This window comes from Sphaeramia orbicularis, chromosome 5 (genome assembly GCF_902148855.1).
Source record: "Sphaeramia orbicularis chromosome 5, fSphaOr1.1, whole genome shotgun sequence".
NCBI classification, from domain to species: domain Eukaryota; kingdom Metazoa; phylum Chordata; class Actinopteri; order Kurtiformes; family Apogonidae; genus Sphaeramia; species Sphaeramia orbicularis.
In genome coordinates, this window is record NC_043961.1 from 5,276,263 (window position 1) to 5,300,585 (window position 24,323).

General features: G+C 36.0%; 1 protein-coding gene across 1 annotated transcript in view; it reads left to right on the plus strand.

Annotated features, from left to right (window-relative positions):
- wnt7aa (wingless-type MMTV integration site family, member 7Aa) overlaps window positions 1–24,323 on the plus strand; it is a 45,954-nt gene that overhangs the window by 16,686 nt on the left and 4,945 nt on the right. The window contains exon 3 of the mRNA XM_030135535.1: window positions 6,483–6,754. Coding sequence (XP_029991395.1) covers window positions 6,483–6,754 — 272 coding nt within the window. The remainder of the gene's footprint in view (window positions 1–6,482; window positions 6,755–24,323) is intronic.

Here is a 24,323-nt window from a genome sequence, read left to right on the forward strand (position 1 = left end):
GTTTGTTTGTTTGTCTGTTTGTCCGTCCGTTAGTGTGCAACATAACTCAAAAAGTTATGGACAGATTTTGATGAAATTTTCAGGGTTTGTTGGAAATGGGATAAGGAAGAAATGATTAAATTTTGGTGGTGATCGGGGGTGGGGGGCCCACGGGGGGGCCCATTTACCATATACCATTAGCGCGATGATTTGTTTATTATCACGAGATGACATGAGATGTCATTCCATAAACATGGAGACAAACATAAATATCATGTTGATTTACAGATTTATTCATTGTTATTATTATATATTACTCCTCTAGCTCGTACTAAATTAAAAAATTATTGGGTTTCCTGGTGTGTCCACACATACCGCGTCATGTTTCTTTTAAAACTCTTTTTGTTCGCTTGTTGTAACGTCCGTCAACATTAGTTTTTTTTTAATTCGTGTGACTGTAGTTGCAGAAAAACATCTTTCCATTGCAGTTGTGTTTGATATATACCATTTGCACTACGCCTGAAAAACCACCTCTTTCCAGCGCTAAAACTTTTAATCGAAAAATGACAGTTTTAGCCGAATTGTCGTTTTTCCATTAGGTAAATTTTTATGCGCAAGTTATATTCACGCAATTTAAGGGTCAACAGAAAAGCGACTACTGTCTTGTAATGCATGCGGAAATGACCAAAAATAGTCACTTGTCCACTAAAGGGTTAACCCTGTGACAGCTCCACAGCATTCACCCAGAGTCAGGGTTCCGTTAAGTGGCTTAAAAGGGATTTTTCGTCACCCGTCTGTAACATGCTCTGGATCCACTCTCAGCCAAACCACCTTCATGTATGTTCATAAAATACGTTCCTCTTCAAAAAGATTCAAGTTCAGACAGGTACTTTTCTTCTAGGTTTACAAATTTACCTCCAGGTTTTGCAGCTTTGGCAGGGCGAGTCCTAAGTCGAATGATTTTAGACCACCTGCCTGACGCTGTACTCTTCACGTCTGTCACGTCTCAGCTTTGGAAATCTAACTTTTACCCTAATTTAGATGAGAATCTGAGCGTCGGGGCTGAGTTCCAGGAGTCGGCAGCAGGTCGGCCTTGGGGGGGGGTTTGGAGGGGGGGGCGGGTACTCAGATCCAGCTCCCCTGCACCGAGTCTGTCTGGATCCATTGTTCTGTTTCAGCAGACTGGAACACTGATAGCTGACAGAATACATACAGTTGGGATTGTTGTTGGCAGGGAGGCAGCAATGTACAGTATTTTGGCATCACATGTCCCCCCCCCCACCACCACCACCACCACCACCACCCACCAAGTATCTCATTCTTCCTCTTCACTGATCATAGAAGTAGATCACAGTATCAGCGTTGATATCCACCTAATATTCCACTAATCAAAGGTATAATAGCCCGATCCAAGGTTCTAATAGTTTTGGATTTTTCATTCTAGTTTAGTTTTATTTAGTTTTGACTTTTTTTTTCTCCTCTAATTCAGTTAGTTTGAATTCGTTTTTAGAGCAGGTTTGCTAGTTTTTATTAGTTTTCTTTTTTTTTTTTTTTTTTGTAAATGCTTAGTTTTAGTTTAGTTTTAGTAGCAATTTTAGTTTTGTCAAATTTTTTATCTTTATCGCCGTCGTATTCAAATAAATCCCAGACAGGACTCTGCTGCTTTCTCCCAAATTTAGTCTCCAGGTTTCCAGGTAGAGTGGGGACGAGAAACCGATTATAAACGACAAGTGACGAGAAGTGACCGACCGTGAAGTACCCTATGGTGTCGCTAACTAAAATTGCTAGAGCGAAATAAATCGATTTCATATCAATCCGACATTGACAAAGATGAAAACGAAGGGAATTTTGTCCATAATTTTTAACCGTTTTAGTTAGTTTTATAAGCACACAATACAGTTTCAGTTCGCTATCGTTTTTTCTTTTAATTGTAGTTTTTATTTATTTCAGTTAACGAAAATGTTTTTACTAGGGCTGGGCAAGTTAACGCGTTATTACTGTGTTAACGCATTCATTAAACAATGCCGACAATTTTTTTATCTCACGTTAACGCCATTTTATTATTGTTCTGCCTTTCAAGCAAGTCTTAGTTCATTTATACATACGGACTCTTATTTTGAAACTCATGCTTTTATTTTGGTGCTCCACACACTGGTGCTGTGTACATGCCGGCTGAGAGGAGAAAAGAGCGAACTTTCCAAGTAATGCTGAATCAAACTTTAACTCCTGCAGTTCAGCACCTGTATGTGTCAATCATTCTGTTGTTTACTAAATAATTTCACATGCAAACGTGCCGTTAGGAACATGTTTATGACGTTATTTTGGATGTGTTTATTACAATGTGTTATTAACATGTTTAAGCTAATTCAGTTATGCTAGCAGTCACAGATGGGTTGCTAATTCTTTATGCAGGCTCATGCTAAGTTTATGTAAATTCATTGCTTGTGTTTAGGTAGAATATGCCAGTCTTTGAACTAACCTTTACTGATTTACGATGTGATTGTTGTATTAGCAGTCAATTTAGCTCGATGCTAACTCGAATGGGAAAATCCATAGACACGCTGACGAGTAGCATTTATAGATTAATTTAAAATTTACAACGTCTTTTTATCCAGCAACAAAGGTTCACATCAGAGGTATTTGATACTATTCATTCTGACAACAACTGAACATAAAATACTCACAGGCAAACGTTTTTGGGGCCATACGAGTGAAAGAAACGTGTCTGTTAGTTCCTTCTTATGTCCGAACTGACTACGGTAACAACGAAAGGACAAAACATGTGTTAGTGCAACTTATTCCCACCACTAGAGGGCCCCCTTTGCTTGCTTTGAACAACTGAACATCACATATTATCGGGCTTATTAGTATTAGTACTTATTAGTGGGCCTAAGACTCCTGTCAATCACTCACAAGCGGAAATAATCTGGTGGGGACATAAACATGGAGAAAAGTACCGGTCTTTTCCACGGACATTTTCATTTTAAATGTCTTCAGATGGTGGGGGTGAGAAGGACACAGTAGTTTGGAAGCGCTGCAATGTGGAAATATTGTTATCACCGGAGTACTTCGCTGTTGATGCCGGCAAACCCCCCCCGCCCCCCTCCATAACTATGCGATTAATCGCGATTAATTGCAGAAATCCACACGATTAATTGCGATTAAAAATTTTAATCGCTGCCCAGCACTAGTTTTTACAATTCTAGATTTGATTATTTTGTTAGTTTTCGTTAACGATAATAACCTTGGCCCGATCTGAATAAAAAAACACCTCATGTACCCACGTCAAACAAGAAGAGACTGGCCTGGGTTCAGACAGCTGATGTCAACCTTTAAAAAAAGTGATATTTTACTTTTTTTAAAAATGGAATTATGCATTTTCAAACATTTCCCTGTGTTCTACATAAACCATAAATGCTCAGCTTGGGTGTGAATTCTTTAACTGTTCTTTATAACCAGAACATGACAAACACATCTTTAGCGGTGGAACATTTCAGAACGTTTAAAGCAAGGAATAAGAAGATGAATAAAATTACAATGAGAAAAAAAAAATACATCCAAAAGACAAGACAATGGCGACTATTATGATAATTATGGTGATATAAGTACATATTGTGGTAATTATTATTACCATGTTATCACCCAGACCTGCATATTAGTGTTTTTTCTTAAAGAAGTGATATTTAGCTTTTTTAAATGGAATTTTTCATTTTCCAACATTTACCTGTGGTTTCCATAAACTGTAAATGCTCTGCTTGGGTCTGAATTCTTTCACTCTTCTTTATGGCCAGAACATGATAAAGACATCTTTAGCGGTGGAACATTTCAGAACGTTAAAAACAAGGAATAAGATAGATAGATACTTCATTCATCCCATAAGGAAATTTACAGATTCTAGCAGTATCCACAGACTTAAGAAAACAAAACAGTCGCGAAAACACAATCGTAAAAAAAAAAATAGTAGAAAAGTATAATTTTCTTCTTCCAGATAGATTAAATTCTTCACAGTGGATGAAACCACTTTGCACCTGCCAACACAGTCACGTTCAGATTCAGTGCTTTGGGGCATGTTAACATATTTTATCTGATAACTTTATTAACATCTATTAAATGTTTATTATTATTATATAATCTTTGCTGACTTGCGGTTGGTGCATCAGATGTTTCCAATAATATTTTATGTAACAGCTCATTAGATTTGATCGCCTGCAGATATGACACTAAATGTTATTATGTTAAATGTTAATGCAGAAAATTGGCAGAAATGACATAGTTTGAGTTGAAGTTGTAAGCACTGTGTATGTACTGGAACTGGACCTAGGGATCTTCAGATCAGATATTACATCTAGGTTACAGATTTCCTCGATGCTGCTGGAAATATGAAACTAAATTTGAGCGTAGCAATCCCCGTATCATTCGTTCTTTTCATATTCAATTGAGAATCCACGATCAGAAAATGAAAAAATGACTTATTTCATTATTCATGTACAAATTTAAAAAAAAAAAAAAAAGAGTTTTTCAGTCTTTCAATTGTACGCACAAATTAAAAATTGGAAATAAGCAAATGGACCAAATGTTGGGTTTCATGTTGACATTTTTGATATCTATTTTGGTTTGACCCTGAAGTTCCTGACTTCTTCGTGTGTTACTGAAGTGTCTTCTCCTTAGATTGTCTACCATGGACACACTGTATTAGACAAAACAACAACACCTGGAAGATCCTGACCATTTTTTCAGTTGTCATGTCGTCCTCCATCAGAGTAACACGTTTGCTGCCTCTGAATAACACCAAATTCTCCATGATCGCAGAATGCATTAGACAGAATACTAGCAAACCCACGACTGTCCAGAACAACACACCAACAAGTCAGTAACTTCCAGGTCAAACCAAATCAGATATCAAAAATGTCAACATGAAACCCCACATTTGGTCCATTTGCTTATTTCCAATTTTAATTTGTGCGTACAATCGAAAGAATGGAAAAACTACTGTTTTTTTTATTTTTGATTTGTACATGAATAATGAAATAACAAGTCATTTGTCGTTTTCTGATTATGGATGCTCAATTGAATATGAAATGAACGAATGATACACAGGTCAGTGTATCTGTTGGTAATTGAATTTTCATTTCAGAAACAAAAGAAAAACTAGAGGTTAATAGATTTATGTAAAATTTCAAGGTGTTTTTCTTTTTCAGTGTCAAAACAGATAAACCAAATTTAAAAAATGGAAAAATTGATTTTCTTTTTCTCTGTCTAATAACAACAAATAAAGTTACTACCGGACAGAAATGGAGAAACGGACCAAAGACATGCTCCCTTCATGAATGTCTACGAATTCCAGATTTTATACGAACTGGAAGATTTGTACAAACCCATCGTTCATAAGAATCTTTGTGACCTCTATGGCATTAGCGCTTTTTCCTTGAAAATGACAACATCTGGTCTCATAAAATGAAAAAAAAACAGGTGTTTTTGGTCTGTTTTTCCATTTCTGTCAGGTAGTAACTTTCTTTTTTGTTATTAGAAAAAGAAAACGAAAATCAATCTCTTTTTAAAATTTGGTTTATCTGTTTTGACATTGAAATTCAATTGTAATTCTTCTATTTTAAAATGAAAATCAATTAACCAGTAGTTTTTCTTTTGTTTCTGTAAAGACAATCCAATTACCAACAGATACATGGACCCTCGACACATGAAGAAGTCAGTAACTTACTTTGATTTGTACATGAATAATGAAATAACAAGTCATTTTTTCATTTTCCGATTGTGGATTCTCAATTGAATATGAAAAGAACGAATGACACATGGATTCATCACATGTATGTTTCAGTAAAGCTCAGTACTGGAGTATAAATGTCACTAAATGTCTTCAAAGGTGCGTAAATGTTAAAGTGGATGACTCTACTGGGGCATTTTTTTAACTTACTGATGTCTCTGAATGTTTTCCACATGAACGCCAACAGGACTGATCTCCGTTTTAATTAAAAGTTGAAGTTGACCTGAAGAACTTAGATTTATGGAGTGGCAATCCATCCATGTAGGGAGGCTGTGCATGCCTGGCAGATTCACCTCCACAGGGTGGATCCTGGTGGGACAGCCGCTGGGACAAGGGCCAACACCATTCTGAACCATTCAATAGTTTATCTCAGGCTGGATCGTCTGGAAACATGCTGTGCATACATCTCCACCGATCATACTTCTACAACACACTGACGGGTCTTAAGTCACAAAAGGAAAGTCAACATAGACAAAGATGCTTTTCTGTTCTTTGGATTTCCTGTTGCAGGACTTTTTAAACCACTCCATTATGTTCCTGCAGGTTCCCAGGTTTATCTATTTGAACAGAGCTTGATTAATGAATTCATCTTGGCTTGGTTCATCTATTTTATGATTTGGTTTTCAGCAGCTATGCCAGGTATGTAAGGAGGCTTGACAGTGCCTGAAATAGTGAGTCCTGTTGTCTGCGTTTGTGATTAAAATGTCTTTTCTCTGTGTTGCAGGCAGTAAAGAGGCTGCTTTCACCTACGCTATCATCGCCGCTGGAGTCGCCCATGCGGTGACGGCGGCCTGTACGCAGGGCAGTCTGAGCGGCTGTGGATGTGACAAGGAGAAGCAGGGTTTCTACAACCAGGAGGAGGGCTGGAAGTGGGGGGGCTGCTCTGCAGACATCCACTACGGCCTGGACTTCTCCAAAGTGTTTGTGGACGCACGGGAGATTAAGCAGAACGCCAGGACTCTCATGAATCTGCATAACAATGAAGTGGGACGCAAGGTATGTTTGTGCATCATATGGTGGTCTAGCTCTGACGGGGTTCCCATGGGGTCTGAACCCTTTATAGGGCACTCATCGAAATAAAAGTCAAAATTTCAACCTCAGTGTGTTATTGGAGGACAGAGCAAGACTTTATTACTTTTGTGAAATTTTTCAGTTTTTTTTTATTTTTATGTAGAAAATCAAGGTTATTGAAGTTACCATATTTGGTTTCTTACCCATGAGTGGCAAAAATAAATTAATAAACTAGAAAAGCACTCGGAGAGCACAGACCTCCGCCAAGACAGATCAGCCCCCCCCCTAGTATTGTTATAAAAAAAACAATACTAGGATCACGATATGATATATCACGATATTAGGGATGTAACGATATGAAAATTTCATATCACGGTTATTGTGACCAGAATTATCACGGTTATCATTATTATCGCTGTATTGTTGAAACTGTGCTCAAAATGTTCAAAAAAGTACTAATACACACACTGAAATAATTTAACCAAGTTGTATTTGGAAAAAAAAAACAAAACAAAAAACAACCAAATAAAATAATTGGCACAATGTCCCTTCTGTTGCAGAAACATTCAAATATTAACCTTTAGTGGTCTGAGCCTATTTTGGCCGTTTTTCAGTCCTTTTGATTTTGCCTTTATATACTATATAAACAAATATTTACTATAACTGTGTTTGGTATCTTTTTTTTTTTCAGCACAACTTCGTCTATATCATCTGCCTATTATTTTTTTTCACTTTAACCTAGTATATCAACACAAAAAGAAAAAAAAACACAAAAAATATGTAAAATCCGATTTGAAAAATATGCATAATTTATTGCATAAATAACACAAAGATGCTTAACGAACCTTTTCAAAGACTTTAAAAGTGAATGTTGTTTCCAAGTATTAGGTATAGAAAATCCAAATTGTAATAAATTAAAACTATACTCAAATATTTGACATTAAAGCAGATCTTGACATAGGCGTTTTTTTTCCCCTAAAAGTGCGGTAATCAAACACGGTTATCATGATAATTAGAATTTAAACGGTAATACTAACCCTCTGCAATGTTACCGTGGTTTATCATTATACCGGTAATCGTTACATCCCTACATGATATATCAGGATACTGTTAAAAAGGCAAGTTTTTGTTTGTTTCTTTTTTTTTAAATGATTATTTCCTTGAAGAATTGAAGTACACCAGAAATCTGCACAAATACTAAACACATTTTTATTTGATCACAACAGGATCTAATGTTATATCACAAAATGTTCCTGTGTTCAAACTGAAATTCTGTTTTACAGACATTACAGTTTCAGATCCTGTTGAAATGTTCATATTCTATTAGTTCAGAACTAACATCAGAACAGTATTTTAGTTCAGTCCCAACAAAGGAACTACCATCTGCCTCTCAGACAGTAAAAAGGGCTTTTAGGATGCGTCAAATAACCATTATTTATTAAAACAGTGTTAAATAATAAAAAATAAGATATAAACAATAAAGAAAAACAAAAACAAAAATAAACCTTCGCCATACCTGCATTTGAATAAATACCTAAAAATATCCATACATTATTTTTAACCCTTTCATGCACGAATTATGAGAACCTTATAAAAGTTTTTCCTTGTTTTTATTCCTCTGTAGGCATGAAAAAAACAATGCGATTGAAAATTTTCTTCTGAAGAATAAATATAAATAATAAATAATAAAAAAAAAATGCATAAAAAAAATAATAATAATGAAATAAAAAATTCTTATGAACCTATTTTTAATGAAGTTACAAAAATGTCCACCCAGCGGGACACCACATGTTTAATTTTTGACGCACAGAAACATGTATTTACTGATAAATTGTGTGAAAACTATGGGGAAGGCTTGTGATTCTGGGGGTTTATGGTCAGGAGAGATCTACATAATGTTACCAAGTCATGTCAGAAAAGATATGTAGTGTCTTAAAACTTTAATAAAGATATGTGTAAAAAAACAAAAACAAAAAGAACAACAAAATCCATGAATATGTAAGAGAACAGCTGTAGAATAGCTGTCCACTGGAGTGACCAGTATACATGAAAGGGTTAATATCGATACAGTATTGTGAAATGAAATATCGCTATATAATACAGAACTGGTATTTTCTGACACCCCCACCCCCGATCACCACCAGAATGGAATCATTTGTTCCTGGTGCCAGTATCAACATTTCCTGAAAATGTCATCAGAATCCATTCTTAACTTTGTGAGTTATCTTGCTAACAGACAAACAAACAGACAGACAAACAAACAGACAAACCCTGATGAAAACATAACCTCTTTGGCGGAGGTCATTAGGAACCACTTATCGCTAACTTTGCAGCCCCTGCTGAGAAAGGACTCTGAACGGTGGGAATCAAATCTTTGGGGTAAATAAATACACTTTCCTAAATTCTAGGAATCATGAATTTTTGCCAGTATGGCCGTGATTTAGGCTGTGAAAAGGGCATTAAAATCTGTACTAAGTAGTCTAAAAAAAGTCTTAACCCTTTCATACATAGTGGTCACTACAGTGGACAGTGACTCTACAGCAGGGGTGTCAAACTCATTTTCTTCCGGGGGCCACATTCAGTCCAATTTAATCTGAAGTGGGCCAGACCAGTACAATAATAGCATGTTGGCTGATAAATAATGACAACTCCAAATTGTTTTAGAGCAAAAAAATGACATTCAGTCATGCCAATATTTACATTTAGTAGTAGTAGTAGTAGTAGTAGTTTATTCAGTCATGACAACACCAAATATTGTACACAGTATTGACATTTCACGCAAAAGAAAGAAAAAGAATCACAGAATCACAAAATCAAGAATCATGTGTTGAATAATGTGTTGAATAATGACTGAAAAGGTATAGGCAGAAGCAGACTGCTTATCAAGGCCTATCCTATATTACAACTTTTTAGGCTACCAACCTCCAAAGAAACAACAACAACAGATAATTAATCGCATTTATAAGCTTCAAAAATAGCTTTACAAACCATTTTCTTAAAAACCAAAAAAGAATTACATGTTTTTAAATTTATGTTGGCATCATTCCAAAATTTAACTCCAATAATGGACACGCATCTCCTTTTCATACCTTTTTTAGCTTTTTGTACAATAAATTTGCAAACACCTCTGAGATTATATGGAATGTCCTGAATTGAAAAGAACCTCTGTATTGGGTCAGGGAGCATTTTTGATTTTGCTCTGAACATAATTTGCATTATTTTATAATAAAAGAGATCATAAAATTTCATCACATAAGAATTTAGAAAAAGTGGCTCCGTGTGAGCATAATAATCAGCCTTACCGATAATACGTATAGCTCGTTTTTGCAAACTATCCAAACAAAAAGGATGTGAATAACCTGAAAAAAAATTAATTTGTTAAGAAATGTAAGTACAATCTTATCAATATTCTGCCTCGACTTATCATTCATCCACATGTATTACAGATCAGATCTACAAAGGCACAAAGCATTTAGTAACAGGCAGAAAATTGTTAAAATTGCACTTAAAATTTTCTTTAGACATTTCAGATTGTTCATATTTGTTCAGGTTATTCACATTTTTTGTTAAAGGACAGTTTGTTAACGTAAAAATTCTCATAATTTAATGTATTTTGCACTAAATCAAAGTGAAAAAAATTGGTATTGTCATTATTTATAGGTTATTATGATATTATTTTTGAGTTTGATGCCCGAACTTGCACTTTGCAAATTCATCCCGCGGGCCGGATTGAAGCCTTTGGCGGGCCAGATTTGGCCCCCGGGCCGCATGTTTGACACCTGTACTCTACAGGTTTACTCTTGTATATTTATGGGTTTAGTTGTTTTAGTTCCATATCAACCAACACAGTGGACACTTACGCATCATCTCATAAACTGCAATTCATACCATTGTTGTAACTTTGCTGTTCTTGATTGGTTCTTGAGTGGAAATCAATTGTTAATATTTATTTTTTGCATATTATCTCCATGAAGTGAGTAATAACTAGTATTAGAATATGTTAAAATGTGAGAGAACATCAGATTAGCTGCATTAAACATGGTTTCATTTCACTGTTTTCATATCACTTTATGATATTGGGTTTTAAATACATGTTTCTTTGCTTCAAGAATAAAATTCATGGTGCAGCTGAGTGGACATTTTTGTAACTCCATGAAAAACAGATTGATTTAAAAAAAAAAAAAAAAATTCAATCACATTGGGTTTTTTTTCATGCCTAAAGAGGAATAAAAAACACTCAGAAAAAAAAAAAAAATCTTGATTAAGGTTCTCATAATTCATGCATGAAAGGGTTAAATTTAAATAGTAGAAACCTGTAGGAACCCTGCTCTGAAACATGGACAATGAATTCGTCCCATTATTTGAACTCCATCACCCATTTAGTGGCAGATCAGTGGTTTGACATAATCCATTACATCCCCAAATATGTCCTGATTTGTCCATTTTTCATCACAATGACCAACAAATATTTGTACATTAGTCATAGTAACATAATACCTTTAACCCTTTCATGCATTAATTATGAGAGCCTTAATTATTTTATTTTTTTTTAACTGAGTGTTTTTATTCCTCTAGGCATTAAAAAACAATGCAACTGACATGTTTTTGAACCTTTTTTTCATGGAGTTGCAAAAATGTCCTTTCAGCTGGACATCATGCATTTAATTTTTGAATAGAAGAAACGTATTTACTGATATACTGTGTGAAAACTATGAAATAAAAACATTTTTAATGCAGCTAATTTGATGTTTTCTCACATTTTAACATACTCTAATACTGGTTATTATTCACTTCATGGAGATAATATGCAAAAAAAGAAACCATTTGTTTAAAAAAAAAAACCCTGTTCATTACAGTCTAATAACAACAACAAGCAATTGATTTACACTCAAACATGTTCGTGCAGATTAAATTTATGAAGAACAACAAAGTTATCGTAACAGTATGAATGTCAGTGTATGGGATGATGCATAAGTGTCCTCTGTGTTGGCTGATATGAAACTTAAACAACAAAACCCATGAATATACTAGAAAAACACTCGGAGAGCGCAGACCTCCGCCAAGCGCAAAAATTCCCCACATAATCGGTGATACAAATCCTACATTTATTTTTACCTCCGCCAAGGAGGTTATGTTTTTGCCAGGGTTTGTTTGTTTGTCTGTTTGTTTGTTTGTCTGTTTGTTTGTTTGTCTGTCCATTAGTGTGCAACATAACTCAAAAAGTTATGGACAGATTTTGATGAAATTTTCAGGGTTTGTTGGAAATGGGATAAGGAAGAAATGATTAAATTTTGGTGGTGATCGGGGGTGGGGGGGCCCACGGGGGGGGCGCAGACCAGAAAATTTCATCAAAATCTGTCCATAACTTTTTGAGTTATGTTGCACACTAACGGACAGACAAACAGACAGACAGACAGACAGACAGACAGACAAACAAACCCTGGCAAAAACATAACCTCCGTGGCGTGGGGGGGCCCACGGGGGGGGCCACTGATCAGCCTTGGCGGAGGTCTGTGCTCTCCGAGTGCTTCTAGTTTAAAATAAAATCCGCCTTCTGGATCAGATCCGGATCAGCCTTTGAAATGTGATAGAGGACCCCATTGTCAATTCCTGAGTGAAATTTCATGAGTTTTGGTCAATAATTAAGCGAGATATTGGGAAACGAAAATTTTGGCCCCATTTACCACAATGTTAACGAAAATTTCAAAGTGATCCAGAATCCAGGATTTCTTCCGGATCACCCCCAAAATTTAATCATTTCTTCCTTATCCCATTTCCAACAAACCCTGAAAATTTCATCAAAATCTGTCCATAACTTTTTGAGTTATGTTGCACACTAACGGACAGACAAACAAACAGACAGACAAACAAACAAACCCTGGCAAAAACATAACCTCCTTGGCGGAGGTAACAAGAGAACAGCTGGAGAATAACTGTCCACTGGAGTGACCACTATGCACGAAAGGGTTAATATTATGTTTTACACTAATGAACTGGTGACGTGTCCAAGGTCTACTACGCCTTCGCCCATGGGAAGGCAGGACAGGCTCTGGTATCCCCACGACGTTCACAAGGAATAAGCAGTTCAGAAAATGGATGGATGTTTTATATTCATATAAAATGACAGGTGGAGAGCTTTAATCCTTTCATGCATGAATTATGAGAACCTTAATCAAGATTTTTTTTCCTGAGTGTTTTTATTCTTCTTTATACATGAAAAAAAAGAATGCAATTGAATTTTTTTTTATTTTATTTTTTTTATGAACCTATTTTTCATGCAGTTCCAAAAATGTCCACTCAGCTGGACACCATGCGTTTAACTATGGAAGCAAAGAAACACGTATTTACTGATATATTGTGTGAAAACTATGAAATAAAAACATTTTTAATGCTGCTAATCTGTTGTTTTCTCACATTTTAACATACTCTAATACTAGTCATTACTCACTTCATGGAGATATTATGCAAAATAATAATTAAAAAAAAAAACTTTTAATTGCAGTTTAATAACAATAACAAGCAATTAATTTACACTCAAACATGTTACTGCAGATCAAGTTTGTCTAGAACAGCAAATTTACAGTAATGGTATGAATTTCAGTGTTTAAGATGATGCATAAGTGTCCACTGTTTTGGCTGATATGAAACTAAAACAACAAAATACATGAATATATAAGAGAACAGCTGGAGAAAAGCTGTCCACTGTAGTGACCACTGTGCATGAAAGGGTTAAAAAGTGAAGTCTGTGAGGCATTTGTGGTCAAAAATGGACCCCAAATATGGAAGTGGAAGTGGATTTCTGAATCTGTTTGACCATATGTAAAGTAGTTCTCAAACAGTATACCACTTCCATTACTATTAACCAATTAAAACATGTAGAGCAGGGGTGTCAAACATGCGTCCCGGGGCCCAAATGCGTCCCGCCAAAGCTTCCAATCCAGCCCGTGGGATGAATTTGCAAAGTGCAAAAATTCCACAGTCAAGGCTGTGGAACTCATTTTAGTTCTGGTTCCACATCCAGACCAATATGATCTACAGTCAAATAATAACAGCAGAAGAAACGACAAAAAAGAATGACTGCAGATTTTCTTCTCGGTTTGATGTGAAAATAATATTACATTATGTCTATAAATAATGACAACTTCAAATGTTTGTCTTTGTTTTAGTGCAAAAAATAACATTAAATTATGAAAATATTTACATTTACAAACAATCCTGTAACAATAAAATGTGAATAACCTGAACAAATATGAACAACCTGAAATGTCTAAAGAAAATTCAGCCCAATTTGAACTATTTTCTGCCAAGTGCAAAAATTCCAGTCTTGAATTGAATTAAGCAAAAAAAAAAAAAAAAAAAAAAAAAAATTAGCTTGAATTAAGGAAAAAATCTTGAATTAAGCCAAAAAAATAAAAATCTTTAATTAAGTAAAAAAAAATCTTGAATTAAGCAAAAAAAAAATCTAGTTTAACAACTTAATTTTTTTTCTTTGTTTTAGTGCAAAAAATAACATTAAATTATGAAAATATTTCCATTTACAAACTGTCCTGTAACGCTAAAATGTGAATAACCTGAACAAATATGAACAACCTGAAATGTCTAAAGAAAATTCAGCCCAATTTGAACTCTTTTCTGCCTGTTCCTCAGTGTTTAGTGTCTTTGTAGATCTGATACATAATGCACATGGACAAATGAAAAGTTGAGGCAGAATATTGTTAAAATTGCACTGATTTTTCTTAAGAAATTTCAGTTTTTTCAGGTTATTCACATCTTTTTTGTTTGGATAGTTTATAAAAGTAAGTATTTTCATAATTTAATGGGGGGTTTTTTTGCACTAAAGCAAAGACAAAAATTTGCAGTTGTCATTATTTATAGGTTATTCTGTTATTATTTTACTGGTCCGGCCCACTGCAGATCAAATGGGGCTGAATGTGGAACCTGAAAGAAAATGAGTTTGAGAGCCCTGATCTAGAGGGCTGAGTGACTTGTAGCGTATTTAGACTTTGGCTCCATTCAGAGCTTTGGACAAAATCTTCAAACTAAACAGTAAAAACAGATCAATAAGTAGAAAAAGTAGTTGTTTTTTGGATTATCTGTAAAAAAAAAAAAAAAAAAAAAAGTAAAAGCAACATGACAGTGAAATGTACTCTAAATTAGGGATGTCCGATAATATCGGCCCACCGATATTATCAGCCCGATATTGGCATAAAAATGTAATATCGGTGAATAATGTTATCGTTTTTTTTGCCTATCATTAAAACCGATAAAATAATGCCTTGATTTCGCCGGCATTTACCGACACGTAAACAGAGTCTTGTTTGTAGCTGAAAGAAATGTGCAGTTTTCAAAACTGTACAGTAGAGTTGCCACACTGTAATAGACTCATGGAGGGAGGGAGAGAAAATAAATAAATATGGCATTTTTTTCCACAACTGAAGTTGAAGTATGTATTCTTTGCACAGACAGTGTTTACATTTTGAAAGCCTCGTTGCATTTGAGAATGCATCCAATGGGGCATCACAATAAAATTAGGCATGATGTGTTAATTCCATGACAGGAGATATGTGATGTTACCTAAAATTAGTTTAATATCCCACATATATCGGCAGCGGTGTCGGTAGATATCGGAATTGGAAATTAAGCGTTGGACAATATCGGTATATCAGTTTTTGGCAAAAAAGCCAATATCGGACATCCCTACTCTAAATCCATATATATACTGAACAACAAAAGAAACGCAGGTTTTGGTCGTTAATTTAGGCAAGAGTTCAGCTGTCCTGTTGAGTTGTCAACTGAGATACACATTAAAATAAGTGAGTTGTAACCATTGGAGCGTGTGTTTGCAGGCGAACACGACCACGAGTGGTGTTGAGCACGTGTACAAAGTATCGGAGGTGTGGTACGTTTTGAGTGATATGGTAGTGGGAGCAACAAATGGGAGTGGCAATTCCCTTTGTTTATCCGGGGGCTATAAAAAGAAATGGTACGATTCAAAAGTTACTGCATTACCACGATGCCTCGCCTTAACGATAATCTGAGAGAACGCGCCATTGGTATGCTTGATGCTGGTTTAACGGCTCGCAACGTTGCCAGACGTCTGCAAGTGCACGAGTCCACCATCAGTAGGCTGAGGACACGATTCCGTGACACAGGGACCACTCGGGACAGACCAAGATCCGGAAGACCACGTGTGACCACCCGTAATCAGGATCGCCATATTGGCTTGGCCCGTCTCCGTGACCGTCAGCTCAGTGCTACAAGGACAGCAAGAGAGAGCCACTGGAAATGTCACAGCTGGATATAAATATCTCATATGAAACCAATATTCATAATAAAACTCCCATATAAACCAATACCGAAACATACTTGCGTTTCTTTTGTTGTTCAGTATATATTGATTAATTACTGAAATACCGTCATTATAGACCTTTTCAGAGAGTGGTTTTGACTCGCTCTGATTTAATTTAGTGGTGCGCATCGTCTTTTTGGTACATTTTCATTTTCATGACCTCTGACTCTTCCGACTGTAATTCTGGTCAAATAAATGTTCATGTTCAGGGGCATTGCTACGTTTTGCACACACATGTACATATACAGGTTTGACCAGTGTTATAAGAGGATTAATAGAATGCAGTTTTGGAGGTTTTAGTCTCCAACCGAGAGAGTATACTCTATGATAAGCACCGACTGGAGGAAGCGTACGGAACCATTAAAGAGCATCTATTAGAGCCCATGGTCATTTAAAGAACACAAATAATGTGAAGTCAAGGGGGGTGAACTCTGTGACCCTGCAGACTGTGACCGTGTAGAAGAACACAAACCGGACTCTGATTGGAGCCAAATGGCAGATCAATAGAAACCAGAGAATGACCCACAAAACCCAAATCTAATAGAAAAGACACATGTAGTAAAAACACTGGCGACCAGGGGGAGGGTTGAGCTCAGGACGCCCTATGTGATATATGGACTGTTAATTAAAAAATAGGTTCAACACAGTGACCTACTGAGAATCTTTTCCTAAAACAAAATGATTGTTATTTTGTTTATAAAGAAAATACAAATGATACTGTGAAGGAGATTTTTACCTCCTCCAGCACTGTAAGCCTGGAATTAGTATTTACTAAAATGCTTTAATTACAATGCACTTAAATGATGTAAGTTTTATGATGTTACTATAAAATGTTCAGTATATTCTACTAATTTATAGACATAGTTGAAAGTACGAAAAAGTTTAAGCTGAATGGAATTAAATCACTAAGTTTTAGTCATGACCACACCTTTTTATCTTTGCATTGCATTGTGGGTATTGGGCATGTTGTTGAAAATGTGTTCTTTTTCTGTGCAGGGGTTCAGCGGGGTTGTGGTGTTAGTGTTCATTTGGATTTAATGTGTGTATGGCAGTGTTTATTGGCCTTTTTGTGTTTGTTTTTGTAGTTTTGTAGAGCTGCACCAGGAGTCAGAGCCAGAGGAAGAACTATGGGTTTACTGTTCATCTAAGATTATTATTGTACAATGAAAATCTTAATGTCTTGTCAAATTAAAAGCACTTCCTGTACTGGCAAATGACATTGAGCAAACTTCCAATCATGCTACAATATATTAAGTTGAATAATTTCATAACTATTTTGGTCAGGAATAGGACTTTGACTTTGATTATCTTAAAAAAAAAAGGTTGTTTAATCAATGATAAATTAATTTGGCTGCGACTGAGAAAATTAGTCAGTGCAACCTAAAATGCTGAGTTGAATGGTTGGATAGTAGGGTTGATTTTACAACAGGTTTAAAGTACAAATTTCTTGTCTTTTAGTGTTTTCTACTTAATAGTTTAAGTTAAATACTTTTAGCATTAAAGTTGAACCTACTTAAACCAACTGATTTGTCGATCATTACTCAAATCATTTAAGTGCAATCACTTGCCTCAGATTTTTGGAGTAAACTCTACTTATCCGGGCTTACAGTGAGGAGGTATTGTGATCACTTTGCTTTGCGTGTTTGTTTGTTTGTTTGTTTGTTAGCAACTTTACAGGAAAACTATTCCAACCATCTTTCCCAAATCTTCCCCACAGATAGGCCTAGGCCCTGGGACCAACCCATTACATTTTGGGCTAAGTAGGCCAAAGTTCAAGGTCACAGCAAGGTCACAAAATCTACAATTTTTCTGTCTCTCATCATTGAGACATTTTCCAAAATTCATCAAAAATTCAAAACGACTCCGATTAGCCTCCAATTGGATCCACCCGTAGCTTAGAACAATATCTTGTATCTGGAACTAAATAGTCCACATCCACTGTGGAATGTGGACTCTGTGGACATTTCCATTTAACATTGAAAATCCCATTTACCACACATTTTTCAATAGAACTCAACAAATATTGATTGGAATTGAATATAATTTGACAGACACATGACTGGTACCCAGCTTCAACTGTTTCTGCTGTGTGGAACAACCTGGAAACTGTTTAATTTAAAAGAAATAGTCGATCCACACATGCACACCGTTCGGGGTGCTTGGCGGAGGTTTGCGTTCTCTGAACACTTGTTCTTATTGGGTTGGGCTTTGAGTGAAGTAAAAATTAGAAAAAGAAACAAACTGTCACACAGATATTTTTTCTCTAAAATGACAAGCGTTCAATATTCAACGAAAAATAATAATGAAAGGATATTTACATTAGTAAGAAATACATGTTTGAAGGAATTCATGAATAATTAAAGAGGTCAATGGAGCTGCAATGCTACCCATATATTTATAAGAAGATAGGAAATCACATCATACACTCAAAGGCTGTTTCTCAATACGTGTTTTTGTCTGTTCTTCTGTTCTTGTGAAACATCATCAGTCGTGGCCTAAGTACTGTTCCAATTGAAAGTTCGCATAAACCAAGAACGCATGGAATACCCAGATGTTGTTCTTGTCAGCTAGCTTAAACCAAGGACGCACTGGTTGGAGACTTGTTTAGACTTGGCTGGGAAAATATCCCAAGATGCACTTCGTGGTACTCTCAAATGCTACGACGGCTTCTGTGAAAACTTAATTACCTCCACCAAGGAGGTTCTGTTTTTGCCAGCGTTGGTTTGTCTGTTTGTCTGTCTGTGTGCAAGATAAGTCAAAAAGTTCTGGACGGCTTTAGATGAAATTTTCAGGAAATGTTGATACTGGCACAAGGAACAAATGATTCAATTTTGGTGGTGATTGGAGGTGGGGGGGTGGGGGGTTGCTGGGCACGGGGGCCCACTGATCTGCCTTGGCGGAGGTCTTCGCTCTCCGAGTGCCTTTCTATTTCAGAAATGTTTTTGACTAGATGACTGTAACGAGGTGTTCCAGTGTTCTGTCGAGTTGAGCTGCTCCGTTGAAGTAAGCTACCAGTAGCTTATATCGACAGCAATGTCTATCAATTGACACTACCCCGTCAAAACATGCTACCTTACGTTTCGACACGCCTATTTGAAAATGAAATAATGCTTGGACTGTAGAAAAACACCATTATTTACTTATTCATCTGAATATGGGTAGAGGAAGCTCATTTCGACAGGCTTATAACTTCTATACTGAACAAAAATATAAATGTACGACTTTTGTTTTTGCTCCCATTTTTCATGAGCTGAACTGAAAGATCTAAAACTTTTTCTGTGTACACACAAGGTTTATTTCTCTCAAATATTGTTCACAAATCTGTCTAAATTTGTGTTAGTGAACACTTCTTCTTTGCTGAGATAATCCATCCACCTCACAGGTGTGGCATATCAAGATGCTGATTAGACAGCAGGATTTTTGCACAGGTGTGCCTTAGGCTGGCCACAATAAAAAGCCACTCTAAAATGTGCAGTTTTATCACACAGCACAATACCACAGATGTCACAAGTTTTGAGGGAATATGCAATTGGCATGCTGACTTCAGGAATCTCCACCAGAGCTTTTGCCTGTGAATTGAATGTTCATTTCTCTACCATAAGCCATCTCCAAAGCTGTTTCAGAGAATTCATGAAGAAGACTGTGCGAGGAAAATGGTGGTCACACCAAATACTGACTGGTTTTCTGACCCCCCTGGACCACCCAATACAGTAAAAGTGCACATTTTAGAGTGGCCTTTTATTGTGGCCAGCCTAAGTCACACCTGTGCAATAATCCTGCTGTCTAATCAGCATCTTGATCTGCCACACCTGTGAGGTGGATGGATTATCTCAGCAAAGGACAAAGGAGAAGTGCTCACTAACACAGATTTAGACAAATTTATGAGCAATATTTGAGAGAAATAGGCCTTTTGTGTACATAGAAAAAGTTTTAGATCTTTGAGTTCAGCTCATGAAAAATGGGAGCAAAAACAAAAGTCGTGCATTTGTATTTTTGTTCAGTGTATTAAACAAAGCTCCTACTATAGAAACACCATAATTTACGTTATTATCTTCTCTCTTCAATATTCTACGTCTATCCTTCATGCACATGTAATTGCTTACAGGAACTGTTAACATAGATTTAGTCAGTTAAATGGTGGGCTACCATTATTGGCGTCTGTTGAACTAACTTAAACAATAATCTAAATGCCATTAACACCCACCTGACCCACGCACTTAATGCTACATCATACAATGAGAACTTCCTTACGTTATGATGATCATCTCACATCAATATTCTACGTCTATCTTTCGTGCACATAATTGCTTCCATGCTTACTGCTCAAAAGGCACTGTAAAAGAAATATACTTACAAAATATGACTCACTTCTGCCTGGGGGAGCACAAATCAATGGGCATTTAAACTGTGAAAACGCTTAGGGGCATGGGCATGCTCAGTAGCGCTAGGTAGCTCAACTCGACAAGTAGGGTGGCTCGACAGGACACCGGGCATGTCCCGCCGGGAGGAGGCCTCGGGGAAGACCTAGGACACGTTGGAGAGACTATGTCTCTGGGCTGGCCTGGGAACGCCTCGGGGTCCCCCCAGAAGGGCTAGAGGAGGAGTCTGGGGAGAGGGAAGTTTGGGCATCCCTGCTTAGACTGTTGCCCCCGTAACCTGGTCCCAGATAAGCGGCAGATAATGGATGGATGGATGGATGGACTGTAATGAGATGATGTGATATAATGTTAGAACACAAGTGAGAGGCAGAATAGTGAGAAATACATCTTTATTATCATGATATGGAATTCAATTAAATGTATTCCAGTTTAGAAAAAATATACAAAATGTATAAATGACATGGAAATACTAGTGCAAATGTATTAAAATCAATAAAGTGACATTGTGGTGATTTTAGGGAAATATGTTCTGGAGCAGATGGAGTAAATACAACAGAGACAAAGGAAAGTTCACAAGTACCAGCCGTTCAATTACAGATAGACTGGTGTTCTTAGGAAATCTGTGGGACCGTTCTTGCCAAGACCATACTTACTGAGTTTCCAAGACCATGCTCTGCGTTCTTGATATTGAGAAACGGCCAAAATCTTAAAATTATGATATTGTCAACCATGATTATCTGCAAAGACATCATGGGAGAAACAATTAATAAAAACAGAAGTAGAAGAATCATATTTTTTATTATAATCACACACAAATAAATTGGGTTAGATTAGATTTCCTAGACTGTTAGCACACAATACAGTTTCAGTTAGTTATCGTTTTTTTCTTTTAATTACAGTTTTTATTTATTTCAGTTAACAAAAAGGTTTTGTCAATTCCAGTTTTCATCATTTCGTTAGTTTTCGTTAGTGATAATAGCCTTGGTTTAAAGGGGTAAAGTCGGCTAGTAGGGATGTAACGATATGAAAATTTCAGATCACGGTTATTGAGACCCAAATTATCACGGTTATCATTGTTATCGCAGTATTGTTGAAATTGTGCTCAAAATGTTCAAAAAGTACTAATACACACACTGAAATAATTTAACCAAGTTGTATTTTGAAAAAAAAAACCCAAAACAACAGCAACAAATAAACCAAATAAAATAATTGGCACAACGCACTTTCTGTTGCAGAAACATTCAAATATTAACCCTTAGTGGTCTGAGCCTATTTTGTCCGTTTTTCAGTCCTTTTGATTTTGCCTTTATTTATTATATAAACAAATGTTTTCTATACCCATGTTTGGTATCTTTTTTTTAGTACAACTTCATTTATATCATCTGTCTATTATGTTTTTCACTTTAACCGACTATAAAAACACAAAAGGACAAAAACACACAAAACATATATAAAATCTGATTTGAAAAATTTATATAATTTATTGCATAAATAACACACAGATGCTTAACGAACCTTTTCAAAGACTTTAAAAGTGAATATTGGTTCTAAATATTAGGTATAGAAAATCCAAATTGTAATAAATTAAAACTATACTCAAATATTTGACATAAAAGCAGATCTTTACATAGGCGTTTTCTCTGGTAAACTGCAGTAATCAAACACAGTTGTCATAATAATTAGAATTTAAACGGTAATACTAACTGTTGGCAATTTTACTGCGGTTTATTGTTATACCGGTAATCGTTACATCCCTATCGGCTAGCTCTGATGCAGGTTTTAAATCTGGAAAACCCTCGAGATACTCAGGCTAACACGTTAGCAATCCCCTGTTTGATGTTTTATCCCAGAGTCTTAAATGGTGAAGAAAACTGTGGTTGTTGCCATGTTAACTTATCGTACGTAACCTACTATCTAGAAGATAATTAAAGGTGAAGAGGTGTTGTGTCACAACGACGAGCGGTTGATCCAAGTCTGAAGCAAAGAGCAGTACTTTCATCTCTGAAGCGGGCTTTGGTGGGGGAGGAGGTTTCATACTTGAGGTCTGGCATCAGTCACAATGTGATGCAGTGTGTGAATCTCTTAATATAGACCTACTAAAACAGATACGTCTGTAATTATTGTAGTAAGGCTTTCATGTTTAATTGGAGATGATGTCAGAGTGTGTTTTCAGTGCCAACCTTCAAATTTCTGGTGATGAATAAACAATGGTGTAAAAGGTGCCACAGGAGGCTTACAGGAGTTCTGTTAGACAAACAATGGCAGCTTCGTTGGCATTTCACTCCACTGAACCCCATGAATTAAATGTTTGTCAGGTCTCGGAGGGCATGACCACACTAAGACTGCATGCATCCGAGGCTTTTGACAATTACCCGACGAGACTCCACAAAGTCTGAGGGCACATCGGAGTGGAATAATTAAAAAGCTGGGTGAGGCTTCTCTAATGCCAGACGAGGGTTCCCACTCAGCGAGGAAGGAGGAAGGAGGGTTAGTGCATGTCATTCAGCCCAAGGCACAAGGAGAATGCACGGGCCGCTTTGTCAAAACGCGCCCAAAGGTTCCACTCCAAGCCATTGAGCGCTGCCAGTGTGTTCCCTAGAAACATCCCAAACCCAACTGTCCACACGCAGTCGCAACTTCTGCCTGAATTCGTCAACCCAGAGATTATTTCACTCTAAAAACATGACTTCCAAGAATATGATGTTTGAGACACTACATAGTTTTGTAGAAGGCAGTGTCAATGGTTCCATGCACACTAATATTCAGTTTTTTCTTTCATTCCAAAAAGACAATGGTCCAACTAGAGATGTAACGATTACTAGTATGACGATAAACTGCGGTAAAATTACCAACGGTTAGTATTACCGTTTAAATTCTAAATATCATGATAACCATGTTTGATAACCGCACTTTTAGGGGGAAAACGCCTATGTAAAGATCTGCTTTTATGTCAAATATTTGAGTATAGTTTTAATTTATTACAATTTGGATTTTCTATACCTAATATTTGGAACCAGTATTCACTTTTAAAGTCCATGAAAAGGTTCGTTAAGCATCTGTGTGTTATTTATACAATAAATTATATACATTTTTCAAATCGGATTTTTCATACACACACATATATATATATATATATATATATATATATATATATATATATATATATATATATATATATATATATATATTTGTGTGTGTTTGTGTTTTCTGGCTTTATAATAATAATAATAATAATAATAATAATACATCGGTTTTATATAGTGCTTTTCTAAGTACTCAAAGAGGCTTTGGATGTTGCTTTTATGTTGATATAGTTGGTAAAAGTGAAAAAATAATAGACAGATGAGATAGATGACGTGCTGAAAAACGAAACCAAACATGGGTATAATGAACATTTGTTTATATAGTATATAAAGGCAAAATCAAAAGGACTGAAAAACGGACAAAATAGGCTCAGACCACTAAGGGTTAATATTTGAATGTTTCTGCAACAGAAAGTACATTGTGTATTTTATTTGGTTTTTTTTTGTTGTTGTTGTGTTTTGTTTTTTTTCAAAATACAACTTGGTTAAATTATTTCAGTGTGTGTATTACTACTTTTTGAACATTTTGAGCACAATTTAAACAATACCCTGATAATAATGATAACAGTGATAATTCTGGTCACAATAACTGTGATATGAAATTTTCATATCGTTACATCCTTAGGTCCAACAAACATGTTCACATTGTCTCTGACAATGAATATTATACTGATGTTCTTATTTATATGAAGCCATGCATACCAAATTACATAGCACTTCAGTTCATAATATCCATCCATCCA